Source organism: Bemisia tabaci, chromosome 1 (genome assembly GCF_918797505.1).
Source record: "Bemisia tabaci chromosome 1, PGI_BMITA_v3".
NCBI classification, from domain to species: Eukaryota; Metazoa; Arthropoda; class Insecta; order Hemiptera; family Aleyrodidae; genus Bemisia; species Bemisia tabaci.
This window is the reverse complement of record NC_092793.1, coordinates 50,200,177-50,214,107: the sequence shown is the minus strand read 5'-3', so window position 1 is coordinate 50,214,107 and position 13,931 is coordinate 50,200,177. Positions and strand designations below refer to the sequence as shown.

The window sequence follows — 13,931 nt, the reverse complement described above, 5'->3', positions numbered from 1 at the left end:
AATCCGAATCTGAAGTTTCCGCACGCGTATCTGGTGAGCATTTTCCGCTATTTTGAAAAAAATGGCCTAAAAAGGCCTTTTTTTGCGGTTTTTTTTATATAGCGGCTATGGATGAGGAAAAGTCCCGGATTTAGCTAATGTTTTGAATAGCTGACAAAATTTGGAAGAAAATGGTATATAAATATGCTAGGTTTGCTCAAAAATTGAGGAACCTCGGATATCGGAACTTTGGAACGCTTCGGAACTTAGCTGACCGCGGCCAGCCGGATCACGCGTTAACGGGTGCGCCGCGAAAACGTGAATAGGCGCGATGTTCACGATGCTGTATCTTCCTCAATTTTTAAGCAAACCTAACATATGTATACACCATTTTCTTCCAAATTATGTCAGCTATTCAAAACATTAGCTAAATCCGGGACTTTTCCTCATCCGTAGCCGCTATATCAAAAAAACCGCAAAAAAAGGCCTTTTTAGGCCATTTTTTCAAAATAGCGGAAAATGCTCACCAGATACGCGTGCGGAAACTTCAGATTCGGATTCAGCGACCCAAAAAACATAAAGTAAGCCAAAAAAATCGCTGTGTACCCAAAATTCCAGGTAGCCTCATTTTTAGCTACCAGGCGCCTGGACTAATATATAAAGGGGACAATGGATAAAGGAATTGTTTACAATTCCGAAGATAAAAATCTCATAGGTTACGTTGATGCAGACTGGGCAGGAGACAAAAAGGACAGACGCTCTTATACAGGGTATGTTTACAGTCTGAGTGGGGGTCCTATAGTTTGGGAGAGCCGTAAGCAGAAAACAATAGCCCAATCCACAACTGAAGCCGAATATATGAGCTTAACTGAGTCAAGTAAAGAAGCTATGTTTTTGCGTAATCTGTATCAGGAAATATTTGGATCAGTTCCGAACGTTAAATTGTGCTATGATGAAAAGATTAAGTTATTTTGCGACAATAATGGCGCTATTGAGTTGGCATCGAATCCTGGGTTCAGGGCGAGGTCAAAACACATCGAAATCAAGCATCATTTTGTCCGTGAGGTGCTCAATCAGAATATCATAGAACTAAAGCACGTAAATACTGAGTACATGGTTGCCGATGTGCTGACAAAAGGATTAGCAAAAGAGAAGCATGAATTTTGCGTAAAGAACATGTTGAAAAATATTCCTCTCAAAGAATGAAGGTCTATTATGAATTAAGAATAAAATTGATTATTGAATATTGTGTTAGATTTAAGCGCATTTTTTTTCGTGTAATTTTTAAGGGGGCGTGTTAGATTTGGTAAAAATTCACAAATAAAAATGAAGGTATCTAAGTGAAAGTGACAACCATGTGTTCATGTCTTCCAAGAAGTGAAGCACCCTGGAATGATTCTCCAGCTGAAAAATACCTGTGAGAGTGAGATAAAAGCCATAAATAATAACAAGAGTAAAAGAGACAGAACTAAAAATGCTGAGACTGTTTTTTCCGGGGAGAGGATCTTTTCAGAGCGTTTCACCTTCTAAGTGACTGGATTTTGCCTCGAGCGCGTAATGTGCTGATTACTGCTAATTTAGTCGCGTCTTAACCGCGAGCGCTGTATGATGTAATGTCAAAATAAAACCCGAATTGTGTGCCGCCTTAAATCAATGTTGTTCTTTCTAACCATAATATTTCTATAAAATGACAGAAACGAGTGCACCAAGATGGCGGTACCTCGAATGTGAACAAAAGTAATGAAAATATAACTAAATTGTGGTTTATCAAGAGTGAATTGTTATTTTAATCGCACCAAAATGAAAATATATTAAGAAATTATCCACTAATCAATCTAATTTTAAGGTTTTGATCAGTTTTTGTTGATGTTGTTGTTTTTGGATAACAGACATCGGAGGATTCCTTATCCTTATCCCTCAATATCGTTCGTTTGAGTGCACTCGTTTCGGCCTCCATGGCCAGCCAAGGCCGGCTGCCAGTCAGCTGATAATCGAGTTGTCTTAACTCTGGGTTATAAAGGGACTCTACTTTATCGGTGGAAATAAACAAATCAGAGTTCATCAGTATACTGAGTAGATAACATTATTGAAAAAATTTGCAGATTATAATATATCATATTTTTGAAGTTTAAAGCCTTAGAAACCGAAAATTAAAGCAAAATCCTGCCAAAATGAGACTTTTGGTTCCTAGTTTTGAATTCCCGCCAGGCCCCCATGAGAGCAGTTAATTGCTACCAACTGTTGTAAGAATATTGGAACAGAATACTTAGCATAACAGTACTTGATAAAATCTTATTTGATCAAAAACCATTATTACACATTACTATTTATACTTTTTTCAAGCTTTATAATCAGATTCAATAGGAAATTTCTCTCGATCCGGTCAAGTTCTTTCACTACTGGTAGTGCCATCAATTTTCTAAAGTTGCCTAACCTGTAGCAAAAATTACTCACGCTTCTGAAGCATTGGCTAGATTGGATGTTAGCGATCTGGACTAATCTGTGTTATTTCCATTGGCACGACCGCACGAACCTTTTGATTATTTTATTAATTTATTTAATCGCTTGATTCAGAACGTTAATAATGAGTCCTGAAGCAAAAAAGAGACTTTCTACTGTTATTGGATTCATGACAACGATCTTCCATTGGAGCTACATCCCAGGGATCTTATATCTTGGTGAGTTCTTTTCTCTGTTGATTGCAGCTACTCCAGTCGACATGTTTTATAATATCCTGTTATTTTGCCCTGTTTCTGTCTATTAAATCATTTAATTACCTACCACTGATTGCACATGGTTAAATGCATCTTCTCTATCAGTCTGGTAGCAAAGATTCTATCTTCTGCGGTTCTGCGGAAGGCACAGTGATATCTTAATCCTAGCGTTAGGTATTACAGTGTTACCATTCTGCATAATTGAGGACTTCTTTTGCGTAATTGGAGAGTGGCTGCATAATGCGTAATGCTGTGTAATTTGAAGAAATCTGCGTAATTGAAGTTTTTTAAAATCAGTTTATTATCGCGGTTTTTAGGTTAGGTACGTCTTGCCGATCTTGGTGAACGGTCTTAGTGAAGATAGTTTTTTACCTAGAAGCAATGCTGCAAACTTTGCTACTAAATTCCCACCTTACATAGGAAACAAAAATATTTCAGAATTTCAAAATAAGCGTTTGATTGTTCACAATTTGTCTTAAATGCCCTATTGCTGCGTAATTTGAAAATGTTTGCGTAATATCTGCGTATTTTGACAATTTTTCCTGCTTAATGGCATGCGTAATTGGGAAATTTTTTGCGCAATGTTGCAAAATTTGCCGTTGGGGTTGCGTACGCAGAACGGTAACACTGAGGTATTATAACCTCTCTTTCCCTTGCTTTCACGCCCTCAGAATCTTGCTAACCAGTGTTCAAATCTGACAGGTGCCATGCACAAATTTTGCCTTTATATTTCTCATTAGCGCCTACATAATTGCAATCATGGGCAAAGTTTGTGCCCAAATATTTGCATTCAGTTAGCCCTGAAAATGTTGAAACCCAAATACTTCTCCTCACCAATACAAGAATCTACTAGGAATTTCTTCAAAAGGATTCAATTGGGTACAAGGAAGCACCGAAAATGTATTACCAGTCAAAAGAAGCCTGATTCTTAGGTGTGTTTAAGACATCCGGCTCTTATCATAAATTATTCCAGGAAAAAACCATTATAATTTCCGTACTCTCTCTGTAAGGTTCCTACACTGCTGCAAACATTTCATCTATTACGATGAATGCGAGCGTATATAATGTGTTTCAACTTTTATCGAATCTTTTTTATTTTCTGAAATTTATCGTTCAGAGCATTATAGGATTACGATGCTCGAAACGATAAATATCAGAAAAGTCACCCAGTATTTTCCTCTCTAAAATATAATATAGCAGTGGAGATACCCCAACGAAGGAGTGCCCCTTTTGCATTTAAGATGATTCGATGGACGCCACAGTTCGTGCCTGAATGACGTGCTATATATCGCATCAATTAGTCCATGTTTTCAGCTACCCACTTGTCATTTTTATCAAATTCTAAGATAGCATTTCTGTTTTTATGAGACTAAAGAATTCACTTACAAAATTTGATAAACAAATTCAATGTAAGAAAGGCAGGGGTTTTTTTTAGAGGAGATAAATCGTTTGAATGCAGGTTTGCCATGAGTATTGAATGCAATATTTTTCCTCTAAAAAACCCTGCTTTCATCAGTTTGTTAGATGAATTTTTTAGTCTTGTGACAACAAAATGCGGTATCAAAATTCGATAAAAATGTCATGTAGTTGAAAACATGGAACTAATCGATGGGATATATCGCACGTTGCTCGGACACAGAATATGGCGTCCATCGAATCACGTTAATGCCTCGATTGTTGTCAACTAACTCCTTAATAAAAATTCTTACCATTCCTCAGTTAACAATTTTAATTGAAGTGATTTGTTCCGGTTTCTGATGTAGTTGAACTGACGTCAATCAAGTAAAAAATCTCGGCAGATTTTGAGATGGGTTGCCCTTTGATACAGAAATAAAAAACGGTATCAAATGTGAGGTTTTTTCCAAAGAGACTGCTGCTTTCATTTATCTGAATTTTGCCAATCTTTTGGTTTAGAATGATTCTTCAGGCTCATGCGTAGGGGCAATTGCTTTTTTGGCTAAAAATTCAAAATCTGCCGAGATTTTTGACTTAATTAATGCGATATATAGCATGCCAGTTTGATCATGCCAGAAACTGTTGCGAATCACTTCAGTAATAAAGTTCAGGTAGGTATTCTATGATAATAGGTGTTTCACCAAATTCACCCATTTTAATTCTATACTTAGTGTATTCGAATTCCCACTATTTTCTTCTAAATATTTTCTTATCTTCACTTTTCTAGGTTTCAAGAGAGGTCCAGATCCTGGTCTTCCAGATTTTTCTCTCCTCAGGTTTGTTCATTTCTATTTCTTGTCTCTTTCTTAAGGTGGAACCCTACCACTGTAACTCAGAAAACAGCCACCACTTGGCGCTTTGCCGAAATCTGTCGTTTTTTCCATGATTTTCGATGTATCTGAGCGATTTTCTCAAACATAAGCCATACTTGCAAAATTTTCTCAACGTTACTACAAGGATTATAGTATGGTTATAGTCACGTACAATCAGTTTCTTTCTGCGATCATTATTTGCGGAGAAACTATGGACGCGCCGATGAAAGTTTGATTGAGCTCAGGGGAGAATTTCATGAGCCGCCGCCCGCAGCGCAGTATGGTCCAACACTCATGAATAGGAAGAAATAACTGAAAGATCACGAAAGTTACAATACTTCTGATTTTTGAGTCGCTAATTTCAAATTTGATGTCAAATTGCCAAGATTTTAACACCCTGACTTATTAATTGCGTGTAGGTTTATGGCGCGCTGCGGCGCGGCCGGCGTGCCGCCAGCTCGAAACGCGCACCGACGCCTACAAACCTAAAGGGATACTTCAAGCATTGCGCAATGCGTGAAGTAGCCCCTTGGGTTTGTTGGCGTCGGTGCGCGTTTTGCGCTGGCAGCACGCCGCGGCTCTCCCGGCGCCGGGTGGTGAACGATTTCTTGCGGGAAGAGCTCCCTGGAGAAGTAACTCATGTATCGTGTTAATTTTTTTTTTTCAATTTTCGACTTTTAAAATTTAAATCAGATGTAATGGGTTTTTTCATTTAACGTAGGCTCAAATAAACCGTGCACGTCTTGCTTGGCTCTGCTGGGAGCTAAGAGAAGTAGCGATGGAGCCAGGCAAGATACGACAGCAGCTGAGTGCCATACCTCTCATCGTCTGTTGGTACCTGTTGTGCTAAAAAAAATAGCAGAACAGACACCCCCCACCGGCATGGAATACCTAAATATTTGGTGTCGATTGAATTTTGTAAATATTCGATATGATGTTCCTTACAACCTATTGAGCTCGATGAGCTTTTAAAGTTGAACTCTCTTTGCCGATACCGAGGAAAACGGGCTGTAAACTGAATTTTCCCACCTTCTTACCCGTGCTTTCTATCGGAGATATATGCCTGAAGACACTGCTATCATCATCTGAAGGAATTTGATTCTTTTAATTTGTTGTGCCTCCCCAGCCTGCGAGGTATGCCGGAATCACATGCTGAATTTAGCAGCTGAATATGGAAGTCAACAGTTCATCGCTCAACGGCTGAAATTTCGCAAATTCGAGTTATTTTCATCCAGATCTGTAGCAAATCTATTCGAATAGTTCAGGCAAATCCAACATCATCTGATGGTCGCTGAGAATCGTTGCTGAATTTTGCGCAACATGCACAAAATTCAGGCATCGGGCCGATGACCTCCACATTCAAGCCACATTTAGCGTGTGATCCTGGCAGTAGCAAAAGCTCTCATTGATCACCAATAGGAAATTGCAACATTTCAACCTGATAATACATGTATAACGGCTTTAAAACTGCACTTATGAGCCCTGTTTTCCTCAAAATTAGTACATGGAAAGTTTAATGTTTCTAAGTTTCTTGTGACGAGCAGGTTAGAAAGAACATTAGATGAAACATAAAAAAATAGCCAGTGACGATTTCTTGGTATTCTGTGCGTTTTCCTTTTCGAAAGGAATTAGATAGATGGTCCATACTTGATCAAATAAAAAACGTCAAAGGCACTTTGAAACACTGTTACGCTTAGAGACTCCTCTGTGCAGCAGAATTGTCGGCATGTAAGGAGAAACTAGCAAACAGGCCTCAGGCTGATAGAGAAAAAATAGTTTTATTAGTTTTATTTGCAGCCAATATGTTTTTTAACTTATACTCCTCAGCGAATGGTTACAAACTGATTCATTTATTACTCTCCATTGTTAGCATTCATATCTTATTCAATTTTTCTTTTTCAGTATTCTATGGCAATAGAGGAAGGCGGTGGTTTTCAACTCTCACTTAAAGGTCTCAATTTTATGGCTGGAACAAGAAAAATCACGTGTAGCTCTGATGGATTGTGTGGCTGAGGGGTGCATTTAATTTTCCAAAAAAAATCTTTTTACCTTCGTAGTTCTTTCTGTTTTTGTTATTAATATTTCACAAAATTTGTTGGAAGAAGCCAAAATGTTTCTAATAAACTTCTTTGACAAATTCAACAAATACTTTTATTTGGATTTTATAATACTATCCTCCTGTTTGCCTCGATAAAAAGTTTGCCAACATTAAAAAAAGCATTGATGGCTGCACTTAAAAACAAGCATTTAGGATATTGCAGACTTTTCGTCATATTTGGAAAATTAATTAACAGAATTTCTAGAAAAGGAAATCACTTGAATTACTCAGAGATTGTACATCTGCTAAATTTTAATATTTTTTTTTGATGGTTCTATCACACACTCTGGAGCACAATAAATTTTATTAATTGAACTTAATAACACTCAGTTTCGAGAAAAGTGGGTCTAAAAATATTCTTTTACGCTTCCCAGCTCCCTTTTTCCATTTGAAATTTCTCAATATCAGATAAATGATCCAGGAGAGTGCTGATTTTCTTCTTTTTTAATGTTGCTGCATAAAATTGAGGCACTGGATGCAAAAAGGGCACTTCTCTACTGCAGTGTTTCAGAATCTCTGTTGCTAATTAATCCCTTAGAAAAGAGTTTAATGGGTGATCTCTCCGGAATTCTTTCCATAGAAAATTGTAGAATCATGAGGAAAATTCAGTAAAATTTTGAGTGAAATGGATGCATTCAATTTCCTTATAATGAATGAAATATTAGAGGAGACTCCGAAACCCTGCAATCGAGAAGTGCCCTTTTCCCATCCAGTGTCTCAATTAACATAGATACAACTCTTTCTTACCTAGCAAGTTTCATTTCGAACTATGATAAAGTCACTACCGAATGTTAAATGAGAAAAATCGGGTACAATTTCTGGAAGATCAATTTAATATAAATTAGAATATAACATATAAATTTCATTGCTACAAAAGTTGTCAAAATTGTTAAAAATAATAAATCTAGAAATATTTATACAGAATGTCCTAAGAATAAAAGCAAAGAAATCAGGGATCTATTCTTGAGGCTAGAATAAAACTTGAATAGCTACAACATGATTACAAAATTAAACTCCTCTGGGCTACAACTGTCTAAGATTTGGAAACAGAAGAAAATAAGTCTAATTGCTCACAATTTCAAGTGTCTCCCTGAATTTGGCATTCTACAGAACTCTTGGAGATGAAATCCACTGTGAACACCTCACGGTGAATAATTCAAGGGGTCCATTTATATTTATGACCGTCTCTCTGCTTAAAAAATTGCACTTTAATGATAGAATCAGAGAGAGCTGGAGAAAATTATTTAAAAGTTTTTCTGCAGTTATTATTAGAGCATATAAGTCTTACAGAATGTACATAGGCTGTCCAAAAAGTACCGAGACTGGTTCTATAATTCAAAAACCAAGATAGCTAGAGGCTTGATCTTGGTTTCATTTGAAAGATCAACTCAATATCTATCGATTTGAGACCATAATCAAAACTTTCGGTCAAATATATCAAAAGTTACAACACTGTTTGTAGAAAAAATATCTGGACCCCCTACCGTTTTTTATGACTATTTTCTCTTGCCGGGAACACTCTAAATTATTGATGATCAGTGCACGGTTCTTTTGCAACTAATCATGGCAAAACCTAATTGATTTGGAAACACTGTCAAGCCGTCGTCGTCCGACTACGGATATAAGAGTTCAAAATTCCACGGGGAAAGAATGAACCATCGGTCAGCCACCCCTAAAAAATCCAGGAAATTTTCGGCAGTTGCTGACCATTCACAGTGCGTGCGTGGTCTACGCTGCAAATAGTGAGTGGTTTTGTTTCTGTGTTCGAAATTTTTAATACCACTGCTTTATCTCTTTCCATATAGGTATCAAAAATATCTAACACAGAAACAAAATCACTCACTATTTGCAGCGTAGACCACGCACGCACTGTGAATTGTCAGCAACTGCCGAAAATTTCCTGGATTTTTTTGGGGTGGCTGACCGATGGTTCATTCTTTCCCCGTGGAATTTTGAACTCTTATACCCGTAGTCGGACGACGACGGCTTGACAGTGTTTCCAAATCAATTAGGTTTCGCCATGATTAGTTGCAAAAGAACCGTGCACTGATCATCAATAATTTAGAGAGTGTTCCCAGCAAGAGAAAATAGGCATAAAAAACGGTAGGGGGTCCATATATTTTTTCTACAAACAGTGTTGTAACTTTTGAAATATTTGACCGAAAGTTTTGATTTTGGTCTCAATCGACAGATATTGAGTTGATATTTTAAATAAAACCAAGATCAAGCCTCTAGCTATATTGGTTTTTGAGTTATAGAACCAGTCTCGGTACTTTTTGGACAGCCTATGTATGTAGTGATTCAGTAGTTTTCGGTAAGTATTTTAGTGAGGAAAGAGGCACCTGCATTTTTTTAAATCCAATTTACTATAAACAGAGTGAACTAAGCTTCTAGAAATTTTTAAAGATTTTCTTAACCCTAAATGGCAAAGAAAACCCTGTCTTGAAAAAGCCAAAAATGGTTTCCATTTACCTCCCAGGTTGATTGAGAAAAAAAATATCTGCTCAAGTACCTAGAAATCAATCTATTATATACATTTAGAAAAATTCACATACCTAAAGAATTTTTTAAATTAAAAAGTTTCGACTCTGCATTTAAAATTACATAAAAATACAAACATTCTATGACGGTCTACCTGAGAAGGTGAGGGGGAGTTAATCATTTTAGAGACATACATATTCCAGACTGTTATATTGTTGTAGCTCAGAAAGAATTTTTGGAACCATGTGGGCGAAATCTTATTTTGATCTCAAGAATTGACCCTTAAATTTTTTGGCATTTATTTTGGAATTGGGACCATGCTGTGGAAATGGATGTGAACAGCGAGAATTCAATCTTATATACAATGCAATACACTAGATAAAGTCTAATTTTGACAAATTGATAATGTGTACAAATTGATTTGACTGCAGAACATGTTTGTTACCATGTTTGCAGTCTGTTTGATACTTTTTGGCTGTTGAGTATTGACTATCTTATTTACATAACAATAAAGAAACATAACAGAGGGAAAATTCGTTAAAACTGTCAAAAATGGGCAGCAAACATATAAAAACATTTTTGTTGTTGAGAAAAAGAGAATACTCAATGAGACTTGGACAGTTCAAGGGAGGATGCTAAGTCACTCGGTGCTAAGAATGAGCAGAGGACACTGTTCAAAATTGGTGTGTTTGCCCCCCCCCCCCCCCCCCCCACCCCCACCCCGGGGAATCGTGTCATATTTTGGGGGTTGATAGAGGATCATCTGAGAGGAAAATTGTTGCTTTTTGCCCCAAATACTGGGGAACAGAGGACGTGGGGTCGAAGTCCAAATTGTTGAATGCTTCTAACTTTCGAACGGTACAAGTTATTGCTAATAAACTGTGTTTCAGAGGAAATTGTACTGAGCAAATGGTTCTTATCTATGGAAAGATCAAACATTTCTACGTAGCTAAAGAGTATGATGGAGCCTTTGGAGATTCTTGTGGGTGCTCCCCGATTTCAGTCTTGTTCCTGAGGCTGTAATTTTTGAAAATCCATTAGCATCCTTATCTAGCATAGGTATGTTACCTGCAGGCTGATTGTTGAAATTGATGGACTTAGCAATAGAAAAAGAAGACATGATGAGTATGAAGCGATCCTATTGGTTAAGTTGGGTGTTTTTTACACACTAAGAGGGTAAATGATGAACTAACCGAAGGGTCTAATGAGAGTTGCCGTTAGTTAATCTATTACCAACCTCCTTTGTCCATTGCAACCATCCGCTTCCATCAATAGGATCCCTCCCATGTCCTTTTTGTCTTCTTTGTCTATAGCTTTGTCTATCAATTTCAACAATCAGTTCGCAGCCCTACATAATTGCACATGGGTATTTTTTCAAAACCATTAATGTAACTGCTTTACTTAGTGCTATCTAAATAGGGTTTTGTTGTTCAAAAATAAGTGTGAAAAATCATTCAAAATAACTGTTGCAAGCAGAGAATCATTTCATATTCCTTGGATTCAATTGGACAATTTCAGTATACTTATTATTTTTCCTGGGTATTTCTTAATTCAACGCCACATCCAAAACTGATTTTAAAAGTAAGCCTTCCACCAATCAGCCAAGCAACCAATGAATGATCTGTGACTAGAGCAACATGCAGCAAATCATTAAGTTGGCAATTTTTGGTAATTTTTCATCTTTAATAATCATGGGAGAGCATGCATGAATTTTTTAAGTTACTAACTTGAAGTATCTGAGCAATATATATTTGACTAGAATCATGACAGTTGCAGAATTGAGAGCCTATATAAAGTTTTGGCATCATGGACCAATGGGTGAGGATTTCATTCTGATTTGTCGGGTGGATGTTTAATAGAATGCTCTTTCATATGAATGAAATTGATACTGTGAATCTTTAGAAAATTGGATGTTTTCTTTTGATAATCAGAAACTGTGAGTTTCGAAAACAAGAAAATAATGGAAAATAAATAAAAATTATTCTGTATTAGGTGATACGCAAACGCAATCAACGGAGAGGTTTGAACTATGGCAACCTTAAGATTGAACAAATGAGTTTGCTTGTCCTAAAATTCTGATTTCCAACCCATTTTTACTTTTTTTTCTTAAAACACAACTTGGCTGTTAAGGCGTAATCTGGTAAGAGGTGGAGACCAGAAACGCACCGTAAAAAAGAATCAGCAGGCAAAAGAATTTCACTCTTGAAAATTTGAATCCAATTGTAACAGTTTTGGAAAAGGATTACTTAAGTATACCTAGGATTGTCACAAGATTGGGGCATCAATTCACGCAGATAGTTCTTTGCATCGTTGCTGAATGTTTTCCTTTCAGTTCAATATCAATACATAAAAATAACCAGGATGTAGTAAAGTTCCTACAGTTCAGAACTGTATTTTTCAACTAAATCAATTATGTATAACAAAATGATAAAAATCATAATCTGGTAAATGGCAGGCACTTTAAAACACATGGGTGATTAAGTAAATTCAATCAAAAGCACATTATTATTGCTAAAATTCATTCGATCTTATAAATTGATCAGTCTACAAATTAATTACTTGGAGAAAAATTGCATTTATGATGCGTTGCAAGAAAATTGCCCTCAGCCGCTCAGCTGAACTTCTCAGGAAAGCAAAATTATGCAATTAAGGGTAAAATCAGTTTTTCACCGTTTCCTATGTAATTCTTATGAAAATAAATTTGAGGATTTTTATTCCGAAGAAGTGGTAAAAAACATATTTTTTTCCTGAAAAAAATTGTGAAAAATAGTGGCATTGCCAATAAAACCAGCTTTTTGCAAGATAGCAAACCTCTCATCTAAATCTTGGAATTAGACAGTAAAACTGCAGGAATGCATATCACGTTTGGGGTGTATTAGCTTGCATTTAATTTTATCAAATGAGAACAAGCCATCTCTATTGTTTGAAATTTTTACAGAATTTTCTTCACACAGAGGAAAAAAAACAGGGAAGTTTCCACAAGATGATGTTGAGTAATTTTCTACAGGAGAAACAAACGAGGACAGGAAGTCTGCAACGTTGCAAACCTAGATACACATTCCTGCAGATCTACCATCAAATTGCTCCAATGAACCCACTACATATTCAAATTTTTATGCAGCCTTGGTAGTAAACAATGTAAAAGTATGTATTACTGTGGTAAAACGACTTAGTACTCAAATTAACGTCCAAGATGTTGAGGTTGTTTCTTGCAATGCATCCAATTATTTCAAGAGTACATTCAAAATATAACTCACTGATGAGAAGATTGGTTAGAAAAAAAATTTAATTTTCTTTTTTACTCAATGATCTGACAAGTTGGCAGAGTTTGTTAAACTAGAAATTGTGAAACTTAAGTTCGTCAAATATATCGCAGAAAATTTGCATAGGAAAATGTTCTGCACAACTTATGCAAAATTACAACAAAGGTAAAGAACACCCTAGTCTACATTCAAATACCTAACACCCCCTTATAAAGGAAAATTTGAGAAAATACAACATTGTTCAAAATATTTATGGAATGTTTGGCTTCAGGGGAAAAATCTATTTTAATATAAACTTAAATACTGAAGATCACAGACAAAATAAAAATAAAACAACTTGGATAGATTTTTTAAAAAGTCACCTAGTTCTTATTTTGAAGTGACTTATTGAAAAAAATATGGCATTGTCGGAGAAAATCCTGATGTTTGATTTTGCAGCACAAATTGATCAGTTTTTTCTAGAATCCATTACAAAATGACCGACATAACTCCTTGTTGGCGACTCGATTAATGCTGCCTTAGTTCCCGGACTAATATTATTGGTTGCTTGAATTTTGCGTTTGATTTTCATCACAGAATTTTGATTAGGGGCTGATGAGGACACAGAACTACTGCTAATCCCTGAGTCACTGGACTTTTCACTAAATGTGCAGCAATTGCTCGAGTTTCGTCGAATGACATGATTTTCCTCTGAGTTTCTCACTATGGAGCTATTGGTTTCACAGGTCAAGTCTGAAGGATTACAAATGTACTTGACTACTGCAACTTTTTCATTACTTTTGAGATCACTGCTCGTTATTTCAACTATACTACTGGACTTTTGATTTGTTTTTGTCGGTATGTTTGGTAGATAAGTATTGCTCCCTTGCGTCTCTGTCACTTCAACTGATGAGACATTGTTTGCACTGGTTTTGATCATTGGATGAGAATTTTCGCTCTTCGTGCTTGTTCGTGTAGACGCAGATGATGTCTCTGATAAGTTCGAGTCTAGATTATTCGACCTCGAGTGCTCATGATTATTTTGTTGGTCAAAGGATTCTGGATTGTATTCGTCTCCACTACTGTCCCCATTGTCTGGAGCTGAAATTGTTGAAAAAAATATTTGAAATTGCTTGCTTAATACGGTATA

At 36.4% G+C, this 13,931-nt stretch overlaps 1 protein-coding gene across 2 annotated transcripts in view; it reads right to left on the bottom strand.

Moving 5' to 3' along the window:
- Positions 1-11,931: 11,931 nt before the first annotated feature.
- Positions 11,932-13,931, bottom strand: part of LOC109039472 (uncharacterized) — a 303,868-nt gene continuing 301,868 nt past the window's right edge. For both annotated transcript variants that reach the window (XM_019054955.2, XM_019054956.2), the window contains one exon: positions 11,932-13,882. In XM_019054955.2, the coding sequence (XP_018910500.2) occupies positions 13,251-13,882 (632 nt within the window). In that variant the 3' untranslated portion in view covers positions 11,932-13,250. The remainder of the gene's footprint in view (positions 13,883-13,931) is intronic.